This window comes from Ciconia boyciana, chromosome 2, assembly GCF_034638445.1.
Source record: "Ciconia boyciana chromosome 2, ASM3463844v1, whole genome shotgun sequence".
NCBI lineage: Eukaryota > Metazoa > Chordata > Aves > Ciconiiformes > Ciconiidae > Ciconia > Ciconia boyciana.
This window is the reverse complement of record NC_132935.1, coordinates 163,191,619-163,219,222: the sequence shown is the minus strand read 5'-3', so window position 1 is coordinate 163,219,222 and position 27,604 is coordinate 163,191,619. Positions and strand designations below refer to the sequence as shown.

Below are 27,604 nucleotides of genomic sequence, written 5' to 3'. Positions count from 1 at the left end.
TGCTGCAGAATTATACAGTTCTAACCAGTAAAAACTAAAGCCTCTTGTTAATTTGGGCTGTGCTATTCTAAGGCTGAACAGAAAAAGCAACTTGATGAAGGTGCGTCCTGTTATAAACGTTTTTCTGTTTGTAACTCCTTATTGGTGGCTGTGCATCGGACATCAAAGCCACTGTGAAAGCACTGGGAGCTGAGGCAGGTGCAGGTAAAACGACAGAGGAGAAATCTGTGAGCTCGGGGACATTTGCTGGAAGTAGGAATTCTAAAAATTCCTCTAATGGCCTGCACAAACGCCTAGCTTCAAACTCCTCCCCAGGTCCTGGGACTTGGTATTTTTACTCATGGCTCTGTCTGGTTTTAACTATGTAGCTCCTTTTCCTTTCAAAATGTGCATCCACTGAACCAAGGCATAAGATTGCCTTTAACAGGTCCAGCTGACCAGTGAGACCTAAACTGAGGCTGTTTCCTTCTATCTTAACACTTTTTTTTTTTTCTTTTCCCCCCAAGGGCACTGGCTTGGGCTTGTGGCTTGGCACCAAGTTTTTGGAGCCTGTTACAATTCAAAGAGTATCGCTTTCTCAGTTTGAAGTGTTTTCCTGCACACTTAATTAATCTATCTTTTGGAGAGATACCATTGTTCTAGGCCGTGCTGACGGTGGTTGCAATGTAAATTGAGATAGCCACGTTCTTTTGTGTTCCAGCCTCTCCATGGCAATTATTGTAAATTTTTCTTTTTTAATCAGAGCATAAAACCTCTTTGCCCTGGCATTTACTGGCTCCCTGGAGTCTAAAAGCTGCACGGGTAAAAACACTCTTTGTCAACATAAACTGTGTTGGCACCAATATTGCTGCATAAACCGGGAGATGACTTCTCTCAGTAAGCAAAGCTTAATATTCTTCAGTTTGTTTAACTGTGCAGGCCCTACAAATTATTGTGAAATGAAGCAAGAGTCTTGATAGACTGGGAGGGGATGGGAGAGGTTGAGGGGCTGTTGAGGGAAACTCTCTCAGGGTGCATGAGACTTGCTTGGTACAAACCATGCTCCAACCATGGCATGGTATTAGCATCCTACTGAGACTGGGTGCAGACTAAATCTTTTTTTCCCCTGATTTTATCCACTGGGATATTAAATAATGCTGTCCCCCACCCCTCTGTCATTGAATGTGAAGAAGCAAGGGTCTGCTGAAGGCTGAAAGGCGCACATCCCTCCACGTGTGGGATTTTTCTGTTGTAGTGAAAAAAACACGCTATCTTCAGGTTTTAAAACCAGTTGGGATTATTATTAACACGTACTCCAAGAGGTGCTCAGTGTGCCTGCTGTGTCCCGGGCAGGCCGTGTTGCCAAGCGGCTGAAGTAGATTGAGATTTCATGAAGTCGTTCAGGACTTGCTAATTGATACTGGGCAAATTGCCTAACCCCTCTCGCTTTATCTATTTATAAAATGGGGATAGTTAAGGCCAGGCAAAACTTGTGTAACTGAATTTGTGTAACTTTCCACAAATCCATGCCAGCTTGTCACCAGTTCGCTGTGTTCCTGACTGCTCTTAATTCATTGTACTAAAATAGCGCTCTACATAAACATCGAGCTATGATGCAGGAAGCATCATTCCCCCAGGAAACTCTAACTTTGGGAGATTAAATTGCTTTAACAAGGGGCAAGGCGCAAATCTAACTTGGGGAGAGGAGTGCTGATTGCATGGCTGACTCGAGCAGCCGGTGCTGCGTCAACGGACACCTCTGAGCCTCTTCTCCCCCTTGAAAAAGGGCAAAACCATTTTTCTCTGCAATTAGTAGAGAGTTGTGGTGCCTTCCCTTCAGCAGCATGATGTGAAGTAACTTATTCTTTGTCTCAATTGTAATAGCTGCGTTTCCTGAAGAGATGTTGCGCTATTTGGTTGTTGAAACAGCTTGTGAACTTCTCCAAGGGTGGTGGCTTCTCCCAGCCTGGGCTTTGTTATCCTTAAGTTACTTTGTGCAGTATTAACTTATCTTTATTAACACGCTGTTGGGGCTCGGTTTCAAATGTGATCTTTATGTTTACTCGGCAAAGGGATTTCATACATCTTTTATGTGCCTTGACATTATTGCAAAAAGGCTAAACTTGTGATGCATATAAAAATAAAGCTGCCATTCTGTATGTGAATTGGTTAGAAATATATGTGATTGTAGAGACCTACCTTTCCAAATGAGAATTTGGGAGAACAAGTGTGTATTTATGGATCCAATACCACTGTATAACCATATAGTCTTTAAAGGAAAGAAGGTTTTGATTCTTGTTCTTCACTGATCTTTTGTCTCTCTGGTGTCTTACCAACCCGCTGCATTCTCATCACAAAACTGCTATTTACCACTGCCTTCCTCCTTTTCTTGCCAGGCTTTATTCATCTTCAGTGCTCTAAAAGCTGTAAGGTTTGCAGAAAAATGCTAAGTACAGCTGCAGATATTTTTTGATGGTGAACAACTGAACAAGAAGGAAGGTGACCAGTGAAAAAAAAAAAAAACAAACCATAGTGCTGTCTTCTGAAATACTTTTATTTTTGCTTAAGGAGGGATAATACCTTGGCTACCCAAGTTTAAAAACAGCTGCGAGTGGTTTGAAGTCAAGATTGGTTTATTCTGTTGTTTTGCCCCCACTGAAGTCAGGAACTGCTGTTTTAGGGTCTGATCCAAACCCACCAAACTCTGTAGGAGCCTTTCTGATGTCAGTAGGTTTTGGTCCTGGCTCCTGATTAGTACACAGTCTTTCCCCTCTGGTAGCTACCTACAGGAGCAGATACTTGGGCTTTTTAGGTCTAAGGTAATGTTACAATATGAGATGGCCAAGGAGAGATGATTTTTAATGGCTGACTGCTGGATTGGGAACAAACAATCTAACTTAAGATACTGTAGAAATCTATCTTCCTGACGTACACAGCGGCAATGATGCCCGTTGTGATGTGGTCCTGCCATAGCATTCTTGTGTTGGCGAGATGTTTAGACTGGGTCTCTTTTTTTCTGCAGTGCAGAATAGTAAGAGGAGATTTTCCTTTCATCTTTTGCATTTCCTCAGTGGCCAGAATAGTTTTCAAGTTTGACAACTTGGGATACCTTAATAGCAGGAATTGTTGCCTAATACCACGCTTTTTCAAACACTAGCCCGCAAGTGCATTGCCACTGTAGAGTGTTTTGTAGGGTATGTGGTTTGCAGCACATGATGTTTCTACTGAAAAAGATAAAATTGGCCATATTTTCTGCAGAGCCTTCATCAGCAGAATTGTCACTTCCATTCTGGATTGTTTTTTCTGTGATATGAGAGTCTGGAGAGAGAGATTTTTTTTTTTTAAAGAAGTCTTTGGTTTGTATCACTGAAACAGGCCCAGCAGATGAATCTTTTCTACATTGCTTCAGAAGAATGATAAAAAAAATGATCTTACCACTTGCATCCAGATGTCCTGGAGACTATTATTTGCTAGCAGGCTGCTGGAAGTCTACATTTTTAGGCTCCTTTAGGATATTTGACAGTCGTTGGATTCCCAGCAGTGGTGGTTACTGGTATTGCAAGCCAGGCCCAACATTTCCAATTCCTCCCTGTTTCTGGTGATGCAGTCCTTTCCAGTTATCACTGTAGTGAGCCAATATAAAGTACAAGCTGCCAAAGAAGAGTACAAACGTAAACACTTCTGAGCTATCCTACCTCTTGAACTTCACGACTTCCCCATTTTCTAGAGTTAAGTTTATTTGGAATAACCTTGTTCTGTTTTAGCCTTTCTGAGGGTAGTTAACAGTGGCAGAGAGAATGAGACACAGATCGTACCAACCGCTCAGAAATAAGAATTGAACCCTAACTTGTGGTTAGGATTTTATTTTATTGCTTTACAGATATTTCTTGAGAGCAGGCACATTCTTATCTTAATAGCTGGGACTAGGATAAAGTTAGTAAGATGACATTTGAGAAGACTGTTTCAAAGTCATTCCTTACAGCAGAGTAGCACAGGCTGGTTGTGCCTGTTTTAGCCCACTGGAAATGAGGGGAAATTGATTGGGAAAACATTGAATAAATCAACCATGTAACAGAATACAACTTAATTCCGTTTAAGCTTTCTGCTGACCTCAGATGGCAGACAGAGGGGCACAGTTTCCCACTGGAATTTATTAAACCCACGTTTGATGTGAAATGTGGTGAATGCTGTGTGCTGTGTAAAGGACTTGTGTTTTTACTGCTGGAATGATTTTGCTTTGAATGGCATTTCCTTTACCCTCAAAATGACTGCATGGAAACTTGAGGTAATATAATATACACAAGTTCAAATACAGCACATCACAATCATATGCTGATGGCACATGGACAAGTTTCTATTAGTATTATCTTATTTAAAAGAACTTCTAATTGCTCTTGTGTTTAGAACAATAGATCTTGCGAGACTTCCCGTAATGAGGGGTAAAGTGCAAGTAATTTTACTCTGAACTTTTTAGGAAGCTCATTCAGTTTTCTGAGAAAAGCAGGGATGGTGGATACACATGGGAGACCTCAAAGCAAAATCACTGTTACAAAAAGTGGGTTTCCAGAAAAAAACAGATTGCAGTGCTGACGGGGACAGTGATCCACCTAGACATGCTAAAACTTCAAGGTTGGCAGGAAGACAAGATGTCTCTGGCAACAGGGAAGAGAATAGGATAGTGCATCTGGAAGAAGCTGAACCCTAATGTCAGGCATTTTCTGGTGCTTGTTTTAGCCCTGTGATTTCTATGCAACTTTCTTTAATGTCAACTTTTAGTTATCCATGTCTAGTATTTTAGCGAGCACTAAGTTCCTGTCCTTGGAAGCCTCTAACCTAAATGAGCTGGAAGCTTTCAGCACGTTGTTCTTCTGAGTGATAATTTCAGTGGTGTTTCTCAAATATTGAAAGACTGGTGAGAAAGGGCTCATTGCACTGCTGGTATGACGCAGAGGAAACTTGGGACCATCTTCACGTGGATGCCATTGCTTGCAAATTGTACAGAGGGATCTTTTGTTGCAGTGGATTCTTCGGGATAACATCCTTAAGCCATGGAGTAACTCTGTGGCTCCTCTGGGTAAAAATCCTCCACATGTACAGTTAACTGTGTCAGGCAGCTGAGTTTCAAAAGTTTTTAACCCAGTTGTGGTCAATAATGTGTTGTTTTTATGTGAAATAGCCTTTGAATTTTAGACACTTATCCTTGAAGCCCGTCATCAGTCTCAAAAATGGCATTCAAGATTTTGATTGCTTGTACTGTGTTTAAAAAAAAAGGGGGGGGGGGAGTAGTAGGTAAAATGGAGTTACGGAGAATGACCCATTACAGGTCTGTAATTCTGCAATACATAAGCAGTGTAGTTCAGAGCAAATTGGGAAGAAATTCTTCTACAGTTTTGTGTTTATAGCTTCCCTGTCACCCGATTTATTTTATTTACTCTTTTTTTCTCTGAGGAATGTCTACCGTCCTCTCTTGAATGACTTGGTTGCCAAATCTTTTGTAATGCTTGTCTCTGAACAAACATACTGTATCTCATTGCTATTCCTGCTGCTGTTCACAGATCCTGTTTTCCATGTCATTCTTAATTGCATAAAACATCTGCGTTACATGAAAACTATGCTTTCAAAGGTAAAAGAATGATATAGTTTAATAAAATTACCAGTGAGTACATGGGGTATCCTTGAGCATCCTTCAGCTTGCAAAAAGTGCTTCGAGTGGGGGTAACGCTGTGCAGAGCGTGAATACCTGTCTGCAAGGCTTCCTCTGGGATGGCCGGGCTAGTTAGCAGCACATGCTGCTCGATTCAGTAACGCTGCTGTATCATCGGGAACCGGTCCAAGTTCCTGTTAAAGCACTGAGCATCTCAGCGATGGAAGATTACCAAGCAAAGCATATTCTGGTAATAAACCATCCAGAATAAGGGGCTGATAACTCCAGTCTGCAGGATTCAGTTAGGACAGTTAAATGTTATAAAGTCTAGTAACTTTTTGTGTACCCGACTTTATTGCTGCAAATATTAACAGGATGCTAATGGAAGTTCAGTTATTACTTGTTACGTATGTATACAAATGTAAATGAAGCACTGGCTGTCAGAGGCAGGTTTGTACAGTAGCAGGTCTGCTGAGGGAGCGCGGGCGTGCTGTAATGTGACCAGTGGGCTGTAATGGAAAGTGGAATTTTCCTCTCTGCCGGCCAGCGCTGAAAGCTCTGCTGGTAATTGAATGGTGCACTACAGGCCGTTCATGTACCAGCACTCTTAGCTAACTGTTGGTCATTCTTTGTTCATTAGGAAACTCCTCATGCGTAACTGTACTTAATAGATGGCTGGGAATATGAGGAGACGGGGGGACAACCCTTCAGTTTGCTCAGGATGTGTTCTTAACAAAATCTGCTTTTGTTTTCTTTTCAGACTTTGGCGTTAGCGCGTTTCTGGCCACTGGTGGTGACATTACCAGAAATAAAGTCAGGAAAACTTTTGTGGGCACACCTTGCTGGATGGCACCAGAAGTTATGGAACAGGTGAATTGTTTTTCCTAGTATTCTCTTAGCTGATCTGCACCTGGAATTTGCTGTTGTCAGCAATGGCCTTATTTACTTCAAACTAATGTGATAATTTGGCATCCTGTAAGGCTTTCTTAAAACCACAGGATTGTCTTTGATTTGCCTATTGTAGCCAGGCTTGTACTGGGGAATATTAACTGCTCAGTGGGTTTTTGCCCTGTTGCTTCTCTTCAGGCTCCTACCTAAGGTAAGGATGAGACAGCTCAGCTGTTGCGTAAAGAAGATTAACCTGCCCATCCCTCTTCCCAAATGTGAGGGAGAATATAGTTTCACATGTGGTAAATGTGCACATATACAGCTTGGCAAAGTGCTCTTCTGCATTTGCAAATGCAAGAATTTGGGGTAGCTAATTGCAACGTGTTAGAGAGTGGAGTTATTGCAGTAAAATAAAATGTAGTTGACTTTATTCAGCTTCTTAGTTTCTCTTGGCTTGTGAGTGTCCAGACTGTAATTACTGAGGAATGTTTGCCTCTCCACCTTCGTCCTCTGCTCTTTTGGCTAGCTAAAAGATGCCATACTCCTTCCCATTGGGTGGAGATAGGTCACTTTTTGTCCTCCACTACTTCTAGACTAAACTATAGAAGCTTTGTCTGTGTCACTACTGATGAAGGCCACCTGGAAACTTTGTTCAATGTAAAATATTGTTGCCTGTTTCTGAGCAAGATCCACAAAGAAAATTATGCCACAGTCCTGACAGGGCATTTGCAGTAGCTGTCTCTTGCATTGATGTTCAGTGCCTTAAGCATTCTGAAAATTATCCCTCATCCCCTTGAAAACAGGTTGACGGAGGGCTGGACTCAGGGTTTGATTTTTGACAGGTGCACCCAGCAGAAATAAAAGTGACTAGAAAAGTTTTTCTGTTTTTACCTTTTTTCCTTCCAAAAAAATATTTGAAACAAATATTTTGGGAAAACATTGTTTTATTAAAGTTAACCCACCTGGTTACTTTTTTCCTTGCTGTTCACAATAAAATATTTTGAAGTTTAGGAGGAACTTGAATAAGACCCCCCATATATATATCTCTCTAAAATAAAATGCAGCTAAAACAGTGTTAGAACTTCAATGCATGCTTTCCTATATCTAAAACTTGAGGAATTGAGAGAATTTTGCAGTAGCTTAAATATACTGTTGATGAAAGGGTTTTTCAATGTTTGGCCTTTTCAGTGGCTCCCTGTGGTGGCATCGAGGGGCTGGTGCGTTACACTTTGCAACCTCCTCAGAGTACAACTCTAACACCGTAGAGTACAAGACACGCTCCCCAAGTCAGGAGCCGTCTTTGCAAACTTGCTTCTGAACTGCTTCACTGTCACATACTTCTGGATTTTTTTGTCATGTTGATTTAAAAATAAATAAAAATAGAGTATTCAGTGTTTCCAAAACCAGATCAGAGTTGTCCCTTGCTTTTCTGTACTTTGTGTCCTGTCCTGGTGCACAGGGCATAGCAGGCTGGCCAGGACCTAACGGTGCTGCTCCAGGCTCATTGCGGTTAGGGTGGCTGCAATCCACAGGACAACAGGGGAAAAAAAAGATCTTAAGGAGGGTGCTAAGAAGGGGAAATGAAGGTTTTAGTGACAAAGTGGGGGTTCTTAATGCAACAGATGTGTTTCCCAAAGGAGGCAGATTTTCTAGGGAGTCCAGTACTTCCATGAAGGCTGTGTACATCCAATTTGTTGCAAATATTAGACGATAAGGAGGTATTTTGGATGCTGATGTGAAATCCTTCAGTGTCCATTTATATCATCTTGCTGTCTTCCAGTAGGTGTCACTCTGAGCCGCTATATCCAACCCGGGAAAAAGGACGAAGGGGTTGCTGTAGGTTAGCCTTCGATGTGTAGAAATTATCGACCCAATTCCATCTGGTTTACTTCAGCGTCATTAAGTTCCTTTAGCATGTTAATACATGATAGCCTGGCATTGTCTTTTAATGTATGGTCACTTGACAGACTTACGGCAAAAAAACATTCCATGAGAAAAATAAATGTTGATGTAAACTAACTGCAGGGTGGTGACTAATATGTATTGGACAGATGTCAAGATGCACTGCTCTAGACAGTTTTGAACTTTGTACTTTTCATTTGCAAGCAGGATTATATGATGTAATTAAAAAACCCAAAACACTAAAGAGTTAAAATCTCGGAGGGGAATGGGGAGTTGTACCGTGTTTAGATGTGCTGCAAGACTAACTGAAAGATAAAGCTAAAAAATGTCCCAAAGTTATTCTCAAAACCTAAAAATAGTGGTGGTGGTGGGGGAACCAAACCCTTACAGCATATTTCTTCCTGCACTGTGTTCTTTTAAATTATACTAGGTATCTGTGCTTGTTTAATTAAATGACTTGAAATCTATTCATAATCATGGTGTCCATAAACTGTGGCACTTCAGGAAGCCTTTCAAACCTTTAAGGCTCATGAAAATGATGCCTACAGAGTTGATGACATTAGTACAAGGTATAAACTCCTGTTGCTATAATAAATTTCCTTTCAACTATAGTATTATATGAAAACTAGTGCAAGAGGGTTTTTTTGTTTGTTTGCCAAAATTCAAGATCATCTTAAAGGTAGTTTGGGGAACATTTTTGCCTTCATCACAATGAGTGTCTCTCTCAAGCTTGTTATGTTAGCTGAACACAATATCCCTATTAGCTTTGCTTCAATATTCATTTTTCCATAGTCTAGTGAGAAGAAACACAAACCATTCTAAGCAGCCAAAACGCTCTGATTTTTGTAGCTGCTCTTGAAGTTAGTACATAATGTCTCTCCTCTGCAGCGGAGAAAGCAAGTGCCAAAATATTACCTAATGATAATGAGGAAGTAACTGCTTTGGCATATGAAATATTTTTTCCTGTGCATGAGGGGAAGTAAATGCTATAAATTTTCCTGAACAAGTCTGTGTTTAATGTCAAGTGCAGAAGCTACTATTAATTAGTGGAGGGAAATATTAGTCTGCAGACTGGAATGAGGGGCTCTTTACTGAGGTGGTGTGTACTGAAGTTTCAGGATTGAGCATGTTTGCAGTCAGGTTGATTAAGCGGTTGACTAAAAGTGTAGCGAGGCATGTGTCCCAAGGGGATAGCAGTCCATCTATTAACTATGAGAGTTTCATTATACTGTTTAATGACTCTCTGTGTCTTTGTGTGGAAGTCAGAGCCTGGGTTAACCCAGTGCCCCTTTATGTTCTACACGTGGAGAGGTTTATGGCACAGCAGTCCTAGTTGCACAGTCCACAAACATAATTTTCATCAAACTATGACTTCTAAAACACCTCCTCAAAGGTATAAGGAGCTGGGAGGGAGAGGAGGGAGAAAGTGTTCTTTCTGTCTCTTTAATACTATAATGCTGGACTTTCCAAATTTGAGGGGAAAGGAAGGAAAGGGCGAAAGGATGTCTAATAGGCTAAAGAAAGGGATTGTAGTTTAGGATAGCAAGACGCACATGCTAATGTCCTCCAATATTTTTCAGGTCAGAGGATACGATTTCAAGGCCGACATCTGGAGCTTTGGGATCACTGCTATTGAACTGGCTACAGGGGCAGCTCCTTACCATAAATACCCTCCAATGAAGGTGAGCAGGTCTCCAGATACTTGTGCAACATAAAGGATCAGTGTGTTCTGTGGGTGTTTCCAAGAATTTGGCCAGCATGCTTCGTTGAAGAGTTTGTCCTCTCAACTTGCACTTGTGGATCATGATGTTCTTGGATTGATCTGAAGTCACCTTTTAAAAATATGCCACTTAATCAGCATTGTCTGAAATTGTGTGCAGTTATTTAGATCCTGAGTCTCGCCGGGGTCACCATTCTTGAGGATAGTGCTGTGTGTTTTAATCCTGGAGCCTCTGAAGGCAGAGGATGTTTTTAGGGACATAACATTTTCTGAATCATTAGTTATCTGGCATCCAGTGACACTGGGATGGTGAGCCATTCCTTCTCCTGCACTGATAATCCTTCTTGATACCTCTCAGAAGTCCTGTTACCAGTTATCCAAAAGAACATCTTATTTTGTTTAATGCCAACACAGTCTGTCAATCACCAAACCAGGGTAGGGCATTTCTGCAAAGTACCACATCAGTATGAAATAGCGTGGTATTGGCAATATGAATATTTTATTGAAGTTGAGGTGGGGAAAGCATTCTTGTTTCAACAACACTGACACTTCAAAAATCTTTTTTTAAGTATCTTGAACTTTGGATTGCCATATAGTTTGGCTAACTTTCCCTATTTTCTGACTCTTGAACCAGCAGCTGCTTCCAACATCCTTTTTTTTTCAGGGAGTCTACATCTTAAAGTTAACAGAGTTAACCCCATCAGTTGAGGTCTGAAGCATCCTGTCCTTCTACTGAGCTGTGCTATCCTCTTCCTTAGCCCCTTTGAGATCTGATGGTGCCCTGGCTCAAGCATGAAACCTTTAGTCCCTTCTGCATTTTCCACCCTCTTGAACGCCACTTTTCTTCTACTCCTGGGATGCATACTCCCTCGAATCGAACAGGAGGGGGTGGAGAGCTCTTTCTAACCTTTATGGTTAGACTACTTACCTGGGATATGATGCCTATGGGTGCCAAGTCCCTCAATTGTAGGCATACCATGGAGCAAGCTTTCCTTTTCTGAGTCTTTTAACTGCTGGAGTGCTATGCAAGGTGGGTGTTGCCTCTTTAGGACCTGGGTGCATCTCCACCTCTCAATTACAATAGCATTTGTGAATTCAATAGCTCCTAACTCAATAGAAAAGGGACATCTGTGTATCACTTTAAATGCCAGGACTTTGCACTGGTTTAACTCTCGTAGAACAGTATTTTAAGATTTGTCATCTCTGTGCAGGGGCTGTTGAGTAGCTGAGTGGTTTAGAAATGCCATTAAAGTTGGTACCGTATCAGTGATTGCGGCAGAGCAGTGAGAAGTTCAGGGAGATGTATTGCTGATTTAGCTGTTGCTGTTTTCATTGATGCTTCCTTCTGTGCTGTAAATATTGGTAGCATTTTTGCAGTAGCTTCTGCAAGCTGTACTTCTGTTTATTGTGTTTTGAATGCATTGGTTGTAGCTTTGAATACAGAGATAGCCTATTTAGTATTGTGTGTTGTCATATGGTAGATAGAATTATGAGTCTCTGATTCTATTAGGTATGGGTTCCAGTCGTGCAGCCTGCAAGAAGACTTCTGTGTTTTATTTATTGAATGTAATTGTATTTCACTGCAGATTAATTTTGTTATGTGGTAAAATGACCCATGCATTAAGTGACCCTCCAAGGAGAGGGGAAAAAAGGGAATTCTGTCATGGTCTGTACAATTTCAGCGAGATTGATGAGCTGTTGCTGCCCTAAGCAATATAGCTGTTGAAAGCTATTTAAATGTGCTATGTGCTGCTTCCTTTTCTAAAAATAGATATTCATCTGTATGTAGGTGACAAGTGAAAATGGAAATGAGTAATTTTCTTTCTTTCCTTCAGAATAAGTGATGTGAAGGAAATAATCAGTTTGGCTTAATGGATGCTTGTGTGAGAAATGTCTTCACCTGCTGTCGCATTGGTACATGGAAGTGAACTCTTGTATTTTTTTATGTTGCCCTTCTGCTTTTACATTAATTTCTAGCTACGAAATACCTGCAGGGAGATTTAAACAGAACCTTTGAACCAAATGCCTTGCACAACTGCTCATCTCAAATGAGGGAGGACTGGTAGGAGTTCTACTATGCTTACACCTTTAATCACACCAGACAGGCCTGAAAGCACGTCCTAACCTTGTGTTTGGCCCGCAGACTGCACTGTGGGCCAGGAGATGTGATGGAAAACAGTAGCATAAATTGTTGGGTATAAATTAGCCTGGCTTCCCAAGGAAAGGAGGTGGAGGTAACTCTCTCTAGATCCTGTTGTATGAGTCTTAAACCTCTCAGCTGACAGTCAGAATTTGCAGAGGTGTAAAGGTTTTGAAAATAAGTGTTTCTACAAAGTTAGTGAATGTGGGAAGCGGAGGGAAGAGCAGAGACCCTATAATTGCCTTGAGGAAAAGGTAGGTGAGTTTTTGCTGTCTGGTGAATGCAAGGACACAGTCTAAATTGTAAGAAACTTCACTCTGAGCTCAGGCTACCCTCAGAGAGCCATTGTAATGAACCAGTCCTTGTTGACTCAGGTGCTTGATGAAAATGCTTGTCTAAAATACAGTGTTCCCAAGATCTGTCTCTAACAAAGGCCAAGAAAAATCTCATTGCCAATAGATGTAATTCTTTCAGGTTTTAATGCTGACGCTACAAAATGATCCTCCATCTTTGGAAACTGGTGTGCAAGATAAGGAGATGCTGAAGAAGTATGGGAAATCATTTAGGAAGATGATTTCATCGTGCCTACAAAAAGACCCTGAAAAAAGGTAAGAACAGGTAACACCAAAATAAATAAATAAACAAAAACAAACAAAACAACAACAACAAAAACCCACAAATAAAAACCCCCAAACCCTAAACCAAAATGACAAAACTCATTTTATTCCATATTTTTTTTTAAAGCTGGTACACTTTCTGCCCCTCCAGGCCTTTCAGTCACAGTGAACACAGGAATCTTGCTGTGTGGCAGCAAATTCTCTTGGCTGTCCTTATTTTTAAGGATAAATGTCTGGCATTGTGCCTGGCTAGGGCACACATCTTCCATTTGGGTTAATGAGAGTGCATCCCAGTCCACTGCATGTGTAGTGCCATTCTCCCCCTTGCCACCTCCAGCACGTGACTGCAGTCTCTGTTTTGTTCCCAGTCAAAACTGCTCTGTGTTTATAAATCAGAAATTATATGTTGGGCAATACGTGTTTACTTGTGAAGCTTCATAAATAAACTTTTTAAAATTTGCCAGTGCAAAGAAGGCTTTCAGTGTAGTTTTGACTTGCTTAATTATAAGTAATATTTGGTTGGGGGGGGGGGGGGAAGGGGAGAATTGGAAAAAACAGTGGCAAATTTTACCAACATGTTTTCATCAATACAAATTGCTTAAGTGGCCTGATGACACTTTCATTTTTCCTTGTAACAGTAGCTTGACTACTCAGTGATGTTAGAAATATACCAAGGGGGTGGTGCATATGCTGTCATTCTCAGGATAGCATTGTATCGTTATGGTATGGCATCGTTCAAAGCTGCACGAGGGTCCGGCTGTCTACGGCACTGTTTAAAACCCACACCCTGTCACATACGAGTACTCAGACGTGTTTTTGTGGAGGACAGTCATAGCGTTTGCCAGCCTCAGTGAAGCTGTTCAAAGGAGTGTTCATCCTGCGTTTAAAAGTAGTGTTCCTTAAAATGCAAAGCTAAAGAAACAAGCATTCCCACAAATCAGTTTTTATACCTCTTAAGTTTTTTTTTCCCCCCTCAGTAAGCAGACTAATTCTGGAAAGGGAAAAGTCCCTTCATAAAATGCTAATAATGAAGACATTTTTCAGTTCCCTCTTGTGATGGATCCAGGAACAAAGGCTTCTCGCGCATCGTGAGATGGGATCTCTCTTCTAACAAGCTTTACACTTGGAATGCTTAATGAATCCAGTGGAGTGCTTGATAAATGCTGATAGCAGGGTTTTTTTCCCAGCGTGATGTTTTTTCTCCTTTCTAAAGCATATCCTGTCCCTGCAGGTTAGAATGTGTGCTGATCAGAATTAAACATAACCACTTTGAATCGTGGCAAGCCACTTCTCTCTTCTCAAGCACCACTAACAGCCACTGTCATCATCCTGACTACGGGAGCAGGAAGTTGGCCCATAAAGAGCAACTAGCAGAATCAGATATGCTTATGCATATTGTATGGGTTCTCAAAGAGAAGAATTTAGTGCAATTGCTTTTTAATTATTTTTGAGGCTCCCTTGCTATAAGGTGGATGATTTTTTGTTAGTCTGAGGTGAAATAAACCTTGTAATGAATGGCCTTTGCAAGTCACTAATTAAACACTGTTACTATTTAAGCACAGTTTGCAGTGTGGGAAATGCTGTAAGCTGGTAGTTTCTCACGTAGGCCTGAGTCTTTAGAAATCTCCTTCTAAACTGACCAAGGGATGTCTCTTACTTTCCAGTATTTATGCTAAAGCCTAACTTAAAGGGGAAAATAGTTTGTACTTGTTCCTTTTGTATTAGACAAAGGTTGGTAGTTGTCCTGCCTGTGTTTAATAGAACTAATTACACACATATAATCAGGTATCTCAGAAGTAACTCTTACTTGCACATGGTGAGTACTGCATGCCTGCAGTAGGTGATGATCCTTCATTTCAATGTTGAGCAAACTGTTTCTGTGATCCTATCAAACTGGCTCTAAGAGACTCAAGTTCAGCATCAAAATGGGAGCAACTTCTTCCCCCTGCCCCCAAGTTATTCACTGCTTTTGAACAGAATAGGCTTTGATCAGAATACACTGAGTGTTTAAAAGACTGCTGGTGTAAAAGTTGCTTGGAATACATTGACTGATTTTTAGGGGAATTGTACAGGAGAAGCCAATGCCTGTATGAGATGCCATGTTGTAACAAGCTGCAGCAACCTGGAAGACCATTGTGTTGAAAGGGAGCACTTATAATTATCTTTTCTACATCTATTTTTATTGACAGACCGACAGCAGCAGAACTCTTAAGACACAAATTTTTCACAAAAGCAAAGGTAAGAAAACACTTCCTAAACTGATCTGTGCAGAAGCTGTGGAGAGGACTTTTCTGAAGTATGATAGGTATGGTGACAGCTTTATTGGCATGAGTGTGGGCTGTTTCACTTAGGGCCAGCATAGCTGAGTGAATGGGTCATTGTGAACAACCAGAATGAAACCCCTCTTCTCTACTTCCTTGTGTATGCTGCTATTAAGAAAAATTATCTAGAAATTCTTGAACATTTAAATGTCTTCTACTGGCTTTTGGGGTTTTTTTTTTCTTCTCTTGTAATGGTGCCATTGTGGCCGCGTGTCCAACCATAAAGGTCTCTGTGGCAGTAAATGTAACTTATATTTTAGTAAACTCTATAATCAGTCTGTATGCAAAGCAGTCAATGAGGCTCACTGTGCGGAGGGCTACCTACAACTATTTCACCCTGTGTTGCCTTATGGAAAGTGAAGATCCTGTGATACAAAATAGCAGGAAACTCCCTTTTCTAGCCTTGAAGTGAACTGCCAGTAAGCATTTATGTAATTACTGCCTGGAGATTAGTGCATATGCAATGTGCAAGGTCTTGTTGAGGGAGACAGACAGGAATAATACAGGGGAGAATTTATATTTCCATGGGAATGAGGAAATGTTTTCTGTTTTCTTATTTTTTTCTGTGGCATGCTTGTGATCAAAATATATGGGGTTTATAGCAGAACACAGATTAAACTGTTAAAAAGATATCTGATACTTGGGATAGCACAGCAGCATCACCAATTAATCAAAGCAGTTTTCAGCTCCCAGATTAAGACGCCTAAATGGAAGTGGCCACATCTAGGTATCTGTACAGTAGCTGGATGTCCTATTAAAGTTGGCAGAAATCTAACAAGTGCAACCAAGGAAGTCTGGAGACTGATCCAGTTTATGAAATATAGGAGTTTGCTTTAGGGCAAGTTTAATTGATGCCTGGGCTCTTGACAGTATTAACTAGTTTTTCATTGTCCACAATGGGATTTTAGGCAACTGAATAGTCTGCATCTGTATACTGGATGCATACTTGGTGTCCAAAGTGACAAGATGGTTTACACATTGCTGACCTTTCTCTATTTGGTTATGTGAGTTCTGGTTCATGTTATACTTCATTGTGTGTAAAATGCTCCTTCATGCTTTCATTAAGCTGCTGCAGAGTAACTTATTAGCATATGTGGTGATAGAAAATTAACATTATTGTAAATGAGGCAATACTTAAACCGGCACCCAAAGTGAAAATGTGTGCCAGTTAACACTCGGTGTTAAATTACTTTCATACATCAGCCATTGCCAAACTGACAGCTGTAACTTGAGGACAGAAGAGTCCAACTTCTATATGTCTATATTGAACCATATATTTAGATACAATCTATGTTAATAAAAGTATGTTTTGATAATGCTGAGAGCCACTTATCAGGAAGTGACAGCGTGCGTCTTGAGGCTCTCCATCCTATGTGCGAGAAGCCATCATGGGGGAGTTGTGGGAGCGCTTCACGGGCAGAGTCGGCAGGGCTATCCAACCTCACTCCTGTGGTGTGAAATACCCAGCCAGATCCCAGTGCTAATGCCAGGGTACTTGCCTAGCCTGCTTCCTCTGCAGCCAAGTAGTTTGGCTCTGTAGTCAAGCAGTTGGAAAACTGTACGTTCAGGAGCCCACATGTTAGCCAGTCTGGAGTAGCTTGCTGAAAAGGAAATTTAATACAGTAAAGCATCACAGCAATTTCCCAATATTTAGTCTGTTGTGATCACCGCATTTTACTTCCTCTCTAAATGTCACGTGCTGTGCATTTTTTTCAGCCACTGTAACTCCTGTTGCCCTAATTCCTGGGTCTCATTACTCCAGCATGTAGAAGTTCCTGTATCCCGGCCTGCCTGACATCTGAGGCTTGCCTTTGACAGTTGGACAGGCATAAATTTAGGGGCAAGATAAAGCAAAGTGGCTGGATCCAGGTGGTGTAGTATCTGCAAATGGAAGAATGCCAAATGTCTCAGCAGGGTATCAAATGCTGGGATATAATAAGTATAAGCATGTTCCCCAGTAAATCAGATGGAATAGTATACAACTCCTTGATTGTTAATTCCCTATTGCTTTGCATAGGGAAAGTTCCACCATTAGCTTAAAAGGTATTTAGGATGAAAAAATCATATACTGTAGTCCAAAGGAAGAAAGTGGTTAATATCTTTGCGGGAACGGCGGTGAAACATGTAAAACGCTTTCTGCTAGAAATAGCTTAACAGTTTCTTTATCGGAGACACTGAAGGAATCAAAGGACACTTTCAGCAATGCAAGTGTTTGGTGTTTTGTCTTTTGCAGAATAAAGAATTTTTACAAGAGAAGATGTTGCAGAGAGCACCAACAATCACTGAAAGATCCAAAAAGGTACTGAAAATCTCCTGGGCTCTTGCTGTTACAGTCATACTAGTTTGTTTTATGCTTGTGTTCACATTTCTAATGAGAATTATTGTAGTACGGCATTTTCTAGATACAGAGCTAGACATTTCAATAAAATACTCATCAAGCGCCCTGGCAGATGGTGCAACCTGAAGATGCTCTTGTGCTATTTCTCTTAAAGATCAACTGTAGAAACTGTCTGCTTGACATATCAGTTTTCCGTCTTTGTGCTGAGCAGGTCCGGAGAGTCCCAGGTTCCAGCGGACGTCTTCATAAGACTGAAGATGGTGGCTGGGAATGGAGTGATGATGAACTAGATGAAGAAAGTGAGGAAGGCAGAGCAGCAATTTCACAGCTCAGGGTGGGTCCTCAAACTCCGATAGCTTTACTGTCTTTTGTTTTCTAACTGTGGTACATCTAAATATCCCTGGGAAAGCATGTGGCCTTGTTTTAAGTATGAGTAAGTTATAATACCTCCCCTCGAGTTTGTAGCTGAACCAGAGAAAGCAGACTGAAGGCTGAAGAAATTGTATTGATCTCTCTTCTGTCGTCACTGTGGGCCACAGCTGGTCTCATTCAAGGATGCTGAGCATAATTGGGAACATGAATTCAGACAATCTGCTCCCAGCTCAGCATACTAATTCACTTGAGCTAGGATATTCTCTTTGTTTTTAAGGGTGCTGGCTGTTTGAGGTGCTTTCTTCTGGAAGTGTCAGGAGAGGTTTTGTCCTACTGCCCTCTCAAAGATGGAGCTGAAATCAATAGGGCCTGTGCTTATGGCTGATACCTGAAACACACAGGGCCTGGTTCCGTCCCCTCAGTTACATTGAAATCGATTAGTGCTAGTAGAAAATGCTACGCCATCCGTGAAGTCACAAGGAGTGATGGTCTAGCACTTGAAAATCCTCAAAAAAAGTGTACACCACCCCCCCCCAACACATACCCAAAAAACCCCAAGCCCAGACTAACCCCCAGAAACACAGAGGATTAATACATAGTGATCAACTAAAAGATTACAATAAATTTCCAGATTGTCTTCTCCTAGTAGTCAGTAGTGTGGATTTTGACTGTAATGGCTTACCAGTTCCCTTTTCACTACAGCAGGTAGCTTGAAGTAGACTATGCATTTTAATCATTCTGTAATTGAATTGGTGAGACAGTGAAGGATTTTTAGAGGAAACTTTTCAATATGAAAGCAAAAAAAACACAGTATTGGTTTGAAGCATTTATCCTTTTACAACTTTAATTTTTCTCATTTCTCTTTCATTGCTTTTTCTTCTACTGGTGCTGTGTATAGACACTTAAATATTGAATGCAAGATTTTGCATCTTTTTGGCATCCTTTGAAATGCTTGGGTTTTTAGAGGCTGCTATTGATACAGTAATTCCATACTTTGTGGCAACAACTATTGTGTCTTTTTAAAGAGCTTACTATATCCATCTTTGCATTACATGGTCAAGGCGGATCTCTTGATAGCAGGTGGATACTACTGAAATTCTTGATCCTTTATAAGCTGAAATCTTCTAAATTCCTTTTGTTGGTTCAAATATAACCAAAGTTTAGGAGGGAATATTGTGAAAGACCCTAACTCTATTTCAGAGATTACTTAGAACTTGTTCTATCGTGTCTCTAAGCTCAGGATACTATGACTTAGCACTGTTTACTGTGTTTTGAGCAGTACTTACTTGTTTCATTCCTCTTATGCAGAAAAGAGCAGATTGACACACATGTTTACAAGCTCCTTTTCAAGCCAGTTTTTTTTTTTTCTTGGAGCTTTGGCATATTTCCTTGTACTGCTGTCTGTTCTGATCTCTCTAATTTGGGCCGTGCTTGGCCTTTACTTCTGGGTCTCCCATTCAAGAAACCTTTAGGATGGCTGTTGGAGCACTAGATCTCAATTCAATTACCTAAATGTAGATGTATTGCCATTTTGGAGGCACTCCGTGTAGATATAACAGGTTTTTTTTATCACCATGGCATCTTAGAACTCACTACACATCTGCTTAGGTGCTTGAATCCTGCCCTGGGTGTCTTTCCTGTGCACAGCTTTTGAGTCGTCATCTTTAGCGCGAAGATGAAAAGATAGGAACGCCTGTGTACCTCTTGCATTTGATCCCTTTTCGAGCAATCTTGACTTTTATTTGAACTGCCAGTGTTTGCCATGAATATGGTGGTAGTGTTGAGGACTACTGTTAATCCTGTGTTTTGGCCATATTTCAAACACAGGGTGTAAATTTCACCTGCTTGTAATCCCTCTGCAATTTTAACTAAGTTGTTAAGATAGAATAACTTACATGAAGTATAGGTGTTACCTTTTATTCCTGCCCATAGCAGAGGGGTTGGACTAGATGGATTTTTAAAGGCCCTTTTCAACCCAAACCATTCTGTGATTCCAGCTGTACCTGCGTTTTATTGCTGTCAGCCTTAAAGTAAAAGAATGGCTTGGAGATTGACTTAATTTGCTAAAATACTTCAGTATTATCCTGCATAAAAGCTTCTACATAAAGGTAAAGTGTTTGTATTTTTTTCGCTCGTCTCCACTTTACAGAAAAAAAGGTGAATTTAGTATGTACAAACATGTATTTTACAAGTCTCTTGCTAGGACTGTACCCGAAAGCAGACCAATATTTTTTACAAACAACCAGAAATATCTGCCCAATTCATTGAATAAGCTGACTTGCTGGCTTAACGTTACCTTTTGGATGTAAAGGCTTACTGAATTTCTTTACTCTTGGTATTTAAAAGCTTGAATTTGAATTAGAGCAATTGTGCTATGTGGGGTCTTAAATAATTCGCTTCCGTTACTCAATGAACCTGTGCAGTGGCACACGATATCGTCACCTTTCACTGGTTACTCACATCTTCTCTGATCACAGAAGCAAAAAGTAAGTTAGAACTAATACATGCACATCCCCAAAGTCATCTTATTTGTGCCTTAATTAGGTAAACATCTTTCAATGTTTGTCCTATTTCCTTTCTGTCTGTTCATATTTTTCCTTAGTTTACCTCTGTTTGCCATTTATCTGGGCTAGTTTTTAGCTGTGGGGCAGAGCCAGTGTTTCCATACTTGTCTGTATGGTGTCTAGCACACTGTGATCTTTCAGACAAGCTCCTTTTGAGTTATTCCTTGAGGCATCCGGGTACTCTTGGATATGAGCTTTGTGCCTGAAAGAACAGTGCTGCAGCCGTGGCCTGCAGATGTGGAACATGGCTGTTTTATCTCTGGGAGCAATACTGTGTTTTTCATCTTGCCTGGTAACTGTCAAGTGAAGGCTCAACATATTGAGATGGATTTCAGGCTTTACCTTTCCAGCTGTGTGACTTTTTTCCTGACGCTGTCTACACATAGTCACCGTGAAGGAACTGTTGCTTCTCCTCCTCTCCAGAGGGCTTTTTGCAACTTGCTGTTCTGAGAATTAAGAGCTTTTACTTTCTCTCATGAGAGGCCTCTGGGTCATATGGTACAAATTGCTCTGATCTGCATTGGTTAAGTTAAGTGGCATTGCTTAGTCCGTGAACTGGCTCAAGTTAAGATAGTGGCATGATGAGACTTATGTTCTTCTGTCAAACTTGTACTGTCCTCATCGCAACCTGTCTTTTAGACCATTATGTGGAGAAGGAACATCTATTTTATTAATCCCAGCATGGACCAAGCCATCCCACCTGTCTATGTGCACCTGGTAGTTGGACCTGTTAGAAGTCAAAGCTGCAGGCTCTCTTAGTTGCAGGGTTTTCCGGGAGTACTTGGCAATTCCTTCCTGCTCATGTGAAATAGCTAACGCACGCTATCTTTGTTTTACTGATAAGCAAAGATTGGCCGCGTTGCTTTGACTGCACTTTCCCCTCCATTCCATTGATCTCTCTGTTTCACTGCTGAACTTTGCCTGTCTGTTTTCTGCATTCTCTCACGGAGAGCATAGCATAATGCAGAGTCCAAGGGCAAGGAGAGCAGGCGAGAGATTTCTTTCTCAGTAAGGCTGATTTCTCCGCTCCCCTCCCGGCCAAGGTTTTGTATGGTTTAGGCAACTTGGTTTGCAAACTAGTTCCCTGAGTATACAAAGGGGATTTGTTTCCTAGCAGAATTCTGCAAGGCAGATTTGTGTGGCTTATCTTTTTCTGCAGGACTTGGGTAGCTTAAAATGGATTTTGTCATACTGGTGCACAAGTAATTTGATCCAATCTGAGTGATCTTCAAGAGTACTGGATTTTGCTAATGGTTAACAGTGATAGCAGCTTAGGTATTGTATGCCACTGTGTAAATATCAACTGCAGGTCCTGAAACATGACTGTGTGTTTCTGGGTATTATGATATGCTTTAGGTTGCCAACAAATTGTGTGGCTTCCCTTTTATTATGCATCTTAATACATATAAGTAATTTGAAAACAATTATGTAGATTTCATATGTTCAGTGCGGTTCAGAAAAGTCCTTCTAGTCATTAAGTCTCATTTTTGTCAAGGCATTGACAGCTTTTTCTTTGTTTTTCAGTCTCCCAGAGTGAAAGAACCTGTACAGAATTCCGAGGTAAGTTATAATTGCAAATGACTTCCCGAACTGATGACTCCTAGTTCTTGCTGTTGTTGCAAGGAACATGTTTTTGAAACATGCCTTTGGAAACAATATTGTGTGACGTAGAAGCTAGTATCTAGCTGAGCTCTGCTCGAAAACCTCTCTATAAAAGGAATCATTAGCTGTGTAACGCCAAGAGGCGTTTCTGAGGTAATTTTGGTGTATATCTTTTCAACTTTACTTGCTATGGCAAAAGTCTGTTTGTTGTAAGATAATGAATTGGTCAAAAGAACAACCTAAGCAAAACAACTGTGTTCCCATTTCCTCTTTTAAAAAAACCCCAACAAAACACAACTTTAAAATGTGTGTTTTGCATAGTCTAATTCACTGGTTTGGAACCTATGCTCAGAATTGTGAAATAAATCTGTAGTAGTATTTAATAGCAAACTTCAGTTGCAATTTATAGTCTGCCTTCAGTTCTGTCCTGTGTTTCTTACATTAGGAATATTAGTATATCTTACCTTTCAATGGTAGAGACTGCTTATCTTCTAGAGACTGTGCTATGTCTGTCTTTTCCCTACCTGTTTGGAAAGATAAACAGGACTGTCTCCTAGAAATTACTCTTGGGTTAGGCTGTCCTGTTCTTCCTTCATCTGTTTCCAAGGATCGGTTATAAAGGGAGTTCTTAAGAAAGATTACGGTTCTGCCACTGTAACTTGACATAAACTCTAAATTCAAAGAAAAAGCTGAAACCCAGAATCCCTTTGGGATTAATTTCCCCATTATGATACATCCCTTAATATATTGTGGTTTGGAGGTCTGCTGCCCATGTTTTCAATATTCAGGGTGATTTATATTTCCTACAGCTTAGCAGAGTAAGTTGGAGGGCGCACTGAAGAAGTGCCATCAAGCTTACAGTTCTTCGGCTACCATGCCAAAATCAGTTTCTCTGTTCTGAATAACACAAGAGGTAAAAAAAGTTAAACTTTCATTTAGCTCTTTTCTTCCACCCCCAAATTAATTGCATATGATTTTTTTTTGCAAGGGACTAACTTTAAGTCCAATCCTAAACAGTCTTATCTTGTGTGTTTTGAAGAACTTAAGCTCTGAATTCACTCTTCAGTTGAATATCTGGATTGCTTAAACTCTGACATTTGTTTTACGAATGGAGAAATTGTCGATAGTTATCTTAATGCTATGCTAGGCCGCGTTCTCTGAAAGGAACTACAAGTCAAAGCAGAGTTGCTCTGCTCTGACTGCATGGCTACTTGGAGATATAAGTAGGACTCGGATTCTGAGAAGGGGTGAAACTAAAGGATAGGGTGCTCTCGTCCAAGCTAGAATATGATCTGTGTGCATCCAGCCTTGCTAGCTGCAGTGTGTAATTTTTGTCCAAGATCCACAGTCATGCTGTTATCTTGGTTTCTTATCCTTCTTTACTGTTGAGTAAAACTTGAAAGTATCAGGGCAGAAAGGGTCCCTGGACGAGAGGAAACATTAAACCACTTGAACACCAACTTGGGATCAGTGTTAGTGTCCTGGAGGCCTAGGAATGCCCTTGGCATTGAACTTCTCCAAGTGATTTATGTGGCAAACAAGCACTTTTTGGAAAGCTGGTGCTTGAGTCAGAACTCTTGAGTTCCTTTTCTCATTAAAATGCCTTTTTGCTTGCAGCTGTTCCCATCAGCTGAGCCACCAGGTCCTTCACTCAGTGCTCCAGCACAGGCACCTACTCAACTACCTCAGGCTGCAGGACAACTACCTGCACAACCTCAAACTGCTGTACCTCCACCTAGTCAGGCTCCTCCAGCAGCCCCAGCAGCAGCCCAGGTAAGATCAGAAACCCTTCGTACCAGCTTTCAGCTTTGCACTTTGCCGTTCTGTTGAAGACTTGCTAAAATGATCTGAAGCCATGAACGTTGCTTGTCTGGAGTTGCATTAGTGCTGCTGCTTATGCAGAAGTGACAGCGGGCCTGGTGGCTTGCAAAAGGAAGACAGTCAATGTGGGTGCAGCAGTTTTTCATTCTTATTCTGTGGGTGAGCAGTGAGTTTTTATGCTGTTCAGGGAGTGAACTCTGGCTTGAGGCAAGGTTAAAGGTAAGAAAAAAGGATAAGTGGCATTTAAGTGGCAGCTGCTTGTTTCTAGTGTTTAAGGTTCAGCACAAACAGGCTCTGATTGTGTCTCAGCATCACTGGCATCTATGGGATAAGAGCGGAGAGAAAAGTGAGAGGAAGAAACTAGAATGTGCAAGTTCTCCAGGGTTCAAAAGAGAGACAGGATGCCTGGGTTAAAACTGTCCTTGTAGGAGACAAAAATTGTGGAGAAACTCCATCACTGGGAAGCTCTGAACCTTGTGGTGCTTTCAATCACTTCCATTTCAAGCAGAGAGGGGAGAATGGACCTTTGAGGGGAAGTACAGGGAGTATGAAAGCTTGCCAAGTCCGTGTTTAATTCTTAGCTACATCACCCTGAAGTGTAGGATATAGGTCGGATAGGCAGGCATAGCAAAGTCAGGAAAGAGCTCTGACTTGTGTTAAAAAGAGAAAAATGGCCAACCCAAATCATTACTGAGATACTTGGAACATGTCTCGTGGTTTGCTGGAGTAAAGCACTGCATCCTGAATGATGGCACCTTTATAAAAGACAGTAATGTTCATATTTGTTGGTGGGGAGAGGCTGTCACTGTTGGATGGGGCCAAGCTAGCATCACCCTTTGGCAGACCCAAGGGGAAGAGACTTGGCAGTGTTGGTCAGAAAAATAACTGTTAGACTTACTCCTTCCTAGGAATGTTTCATTATTTTTATTTTAAAGAATGTAGAAAGATATGTATATCATTTCACTGCAGTCAGCTCATGTTCCTGTTTACAAAACTGTTAAAGACAGTGCATTAGTTATTAAACAAAAATAGTGGAGTTGGGATCTGACATATTCTTGGCTACATTAAAAGTAGCTTTAATACTTAAATCAAACCCCTTCAAATCTCTTGAAAAAGGGCCAGTGTTTAATCCCTGAATTTTATGCAGCAGTTGAAACATCAGCAGTAGTAAGGGCCAGGACTCTCAGTTTGGTAAATTGAAGTAGCAGTGTTGGCCTTAATGAAAGTGTTTTGATTTGCACTAGCAGAGTATCTTGCTCCCTGCCACAGGTGCCCAATAGCTTATTTGTTGGTAGCTTGTCCGAAGGTGAACTTCATACCTTTGTGTCAGTGTGTTCTTCTTTATAGCTCCTTTTTGTCAATATGTTCTTCTTTATAGCTCTTTTTTGTCAATATGTTCTTCGTCACAGCTCTTTTTTGTCAATATGTTCTTCGTCACAGCTCTTTTTATCAATGTGGTGTTCTTTATAGCTCTCCTCTGGTTCTTCTAACTTGTTGGTTACTGTTTTGCAGACCTCTGGGCTTCTCTATGAACCCTTGTTTGTTTTCACTGACCTAGAAAGCTTTCAGCTTCAATAGGATCAAGGTTGTGATCAGAAGCCCTGAGCTGCATTGCTGGCACAAGAGCACCAACAGAGGAGTAAAATACTAGTCTTAAACAAAGGGTTATTTTTTTCTCTCAAGAAAAAGCAAGTGATCTGATGGAAAAAACTTGGTCAGGACTTCTAGGCTTAAATTATAAGCCTAGCATTGTGCCTGACTTGTTACTGCAGATTTAAAACCCCTGTCTCGGCATGTGCAGTACAGATGACTTGCGCAGTGGAAGAGTGACTGACCCTCCTCTGTGTTGTTTGAGGTTTTTTTGGTGGAGATTGATTAAGAACTAGCCCTTTACTGGAAGTATCACAAGTGCTATAAAGATGGACACCTCTGGATCATTCCTTCTGGAAATCTGCTGACCAATATAAAATGCTTTGACTACATGTTCCAATAATTACTCAGAAGTAATTTAGAAGTGAAAATAGACAGCTATAAAATTGCAGCTAGGTACTCTTAAAGCTTGTGATGTCACAAAAAAGTGACTGAGAGTATATGCTAATCTGCCAATTAAATTATTTCCTAGGTACTCTGCACAATTGTATCAGGTTTTTAAATCAGATATTTAGGGCAGGGATTAAAACACAGGAGGTCTTGAAGCTGTCATGAATGCCCAAAAACCTTAAGTTGTGATGCAAAGCAAGCAGTCTTTTTACATTTAGCACTTCTTCTGAAGTCTCCTGCCATTTTGGTGTTTCTCTAAGTTATGTAGCTTTTACTCTTTTCAAGAGAATTGCAGAGAGAACCTCCTGGGTTACTATTTAAGCGTGAAGTTCTGTTTCCTTAGTCTGTCTTCCTTTTCACAGCAGTGTCATGATTCCACTGATGAGTTAAACTTTTGTTTGTATTTGTAGTTGATCAAGGCTATCTCTAGTTTTAAAACCAGAGAAAGGAAGTGTTAATATGCTTTAAAATTATGTCATCCTATTGCAGGCCCCACCTGCCCCTGCTGCAGCTCCGGTACAGGAAGATACAAAAGTCCCCATCAGCCTTGTACTAAGGTTAAGGTAAGGACACAAAACTGACCTGTTCTATCAAAGTGAGCCTTTGTAAAGAGGGACACTGAAAGACTTCTGTAGTGCATCTTGCCATCTGCCTTTCAATTAAAAGGGTGGTGGTTATATGTTGTTTGTCAGCTTGGATTTCATCCACTCTTCTGAAACTGTGACCCAGAAAAACAGTTCATCTCATTCACTTCTTCAGTTTGGCAAGAGCTGTAGATTGAAAGAGGTTTTGATATTTGTACAAATATTCCTAATCTCTAGGGAACCCAGCTAATTCCTTCCTTCCCACCTGGTAAAAGGGGATCAGGGCTCCAGGGGTTCTGGCCTTGTACTGGACCATCTGACTATTCAGGCACAACTTCAGACTTCAGCCAGTTCTGAGAGTGAAGAGCTTTTACCCAATTCAAGGCATGGATTGTGGTCTATGTCCCTAGAAATAGGCAGAAAAAGGATTGTAAGCGCATTCTACTATCATTACACATATTGACATTTCTCATTTAAGGAACCTGCCTCTCATCTCTGTAGGCATCTTGGTTGTTGGTAGGCATTGGACTGGGACTTCTGAGCATCACCTCCCAGTCGTTCCTGGACAGTTGTATAATGTGTGTGCATCTGCAGTCCATGAGTGCTGTCTTCCTCTGAAGGATGTGCTCCAAGGATATATCTGCTGACAGATATGAGCTGCTGAGACAGTGGAACAACGTGGCCTTATACCAGAGAGGTGGCACTCACTTATCCTGGACTTCAGCCCACTCAGGCTCTGTCAGGGTGAGAGGCAGAGTGTGCTGAGAGCCCTGCTTCCAGATGCACACACAAGTGATTAGTTTCTGCCCTGCGAGGGGGAAATGTGCAATGAATTCACTTCTCTTCACAGACTGATTATTCAATGACAGCACTTTCTTTTGGGCACTGATCAGTGCAATAAAATGGTCTCTTCTATATAAAATTCTCTTCTTTCCACAGGAATTCAAAAAAAGAGCTCAATGATATTCGATTTGAATTTACCCCAGGGAGAGGTGAGCTGATGGGAAATTCCAGTGTGTAAAGGTGGTTTTGGTGAAGGGGAAGTTTTATGTTCTGTGTTGTGCAGTTGTGT

General features: G+C 41.0%; 1 protein-coding gene across 2 annotated transcripts in view; it reads left to right on the top strand.

Moving 5' to 3' along the window:
• Positions 1–27,604, top strand: part of OXSR1 (oxidative stress responsive kinase 1) — a 94,025-nt gene that overhangs the window by 61,450 nt on the left and 4,971 nt on the right. For both annotated transcript variants that reach the window (XM_072854787.1, XM_072854786.1), the window contains exons 6-15: positions 6,384–6,493; positions 9,994–10,095; positions 12,748–12,881; positions 15,080–15,128; positions 17,445–17,510; positions 17,761–17,883; positions 22,010–22,045; positions 23,705–23,860; positions 26,438–26,511; positions 27,472–27,524. In XM_072854787.1, coding sequence (XP_072710888.1) covers positions 6,384–6,493; positions 9,994–10,095; positions 12,748–12,881; positions 15,080–15,128; positions 17,445–17,510; positions 17,761–17,883; positions 22,010–22,045; positions 23,705–23,860; positions 26,438–26,511; positions 27,472–27,524 — 903 coding nt within the window. The remainder of the gene's footprint in view (positions 1–6,383; positions 6,494–9,993; positions 10,096–12,747; positions 12,882–15,079; positions 15,129–17,444; positions 17,511–17,760; positions 17,884–22,009; positions 22,046–23,704; positions 23,861–26,437; positions 26,512–27,471; positions 27,525–27,604) is intronic.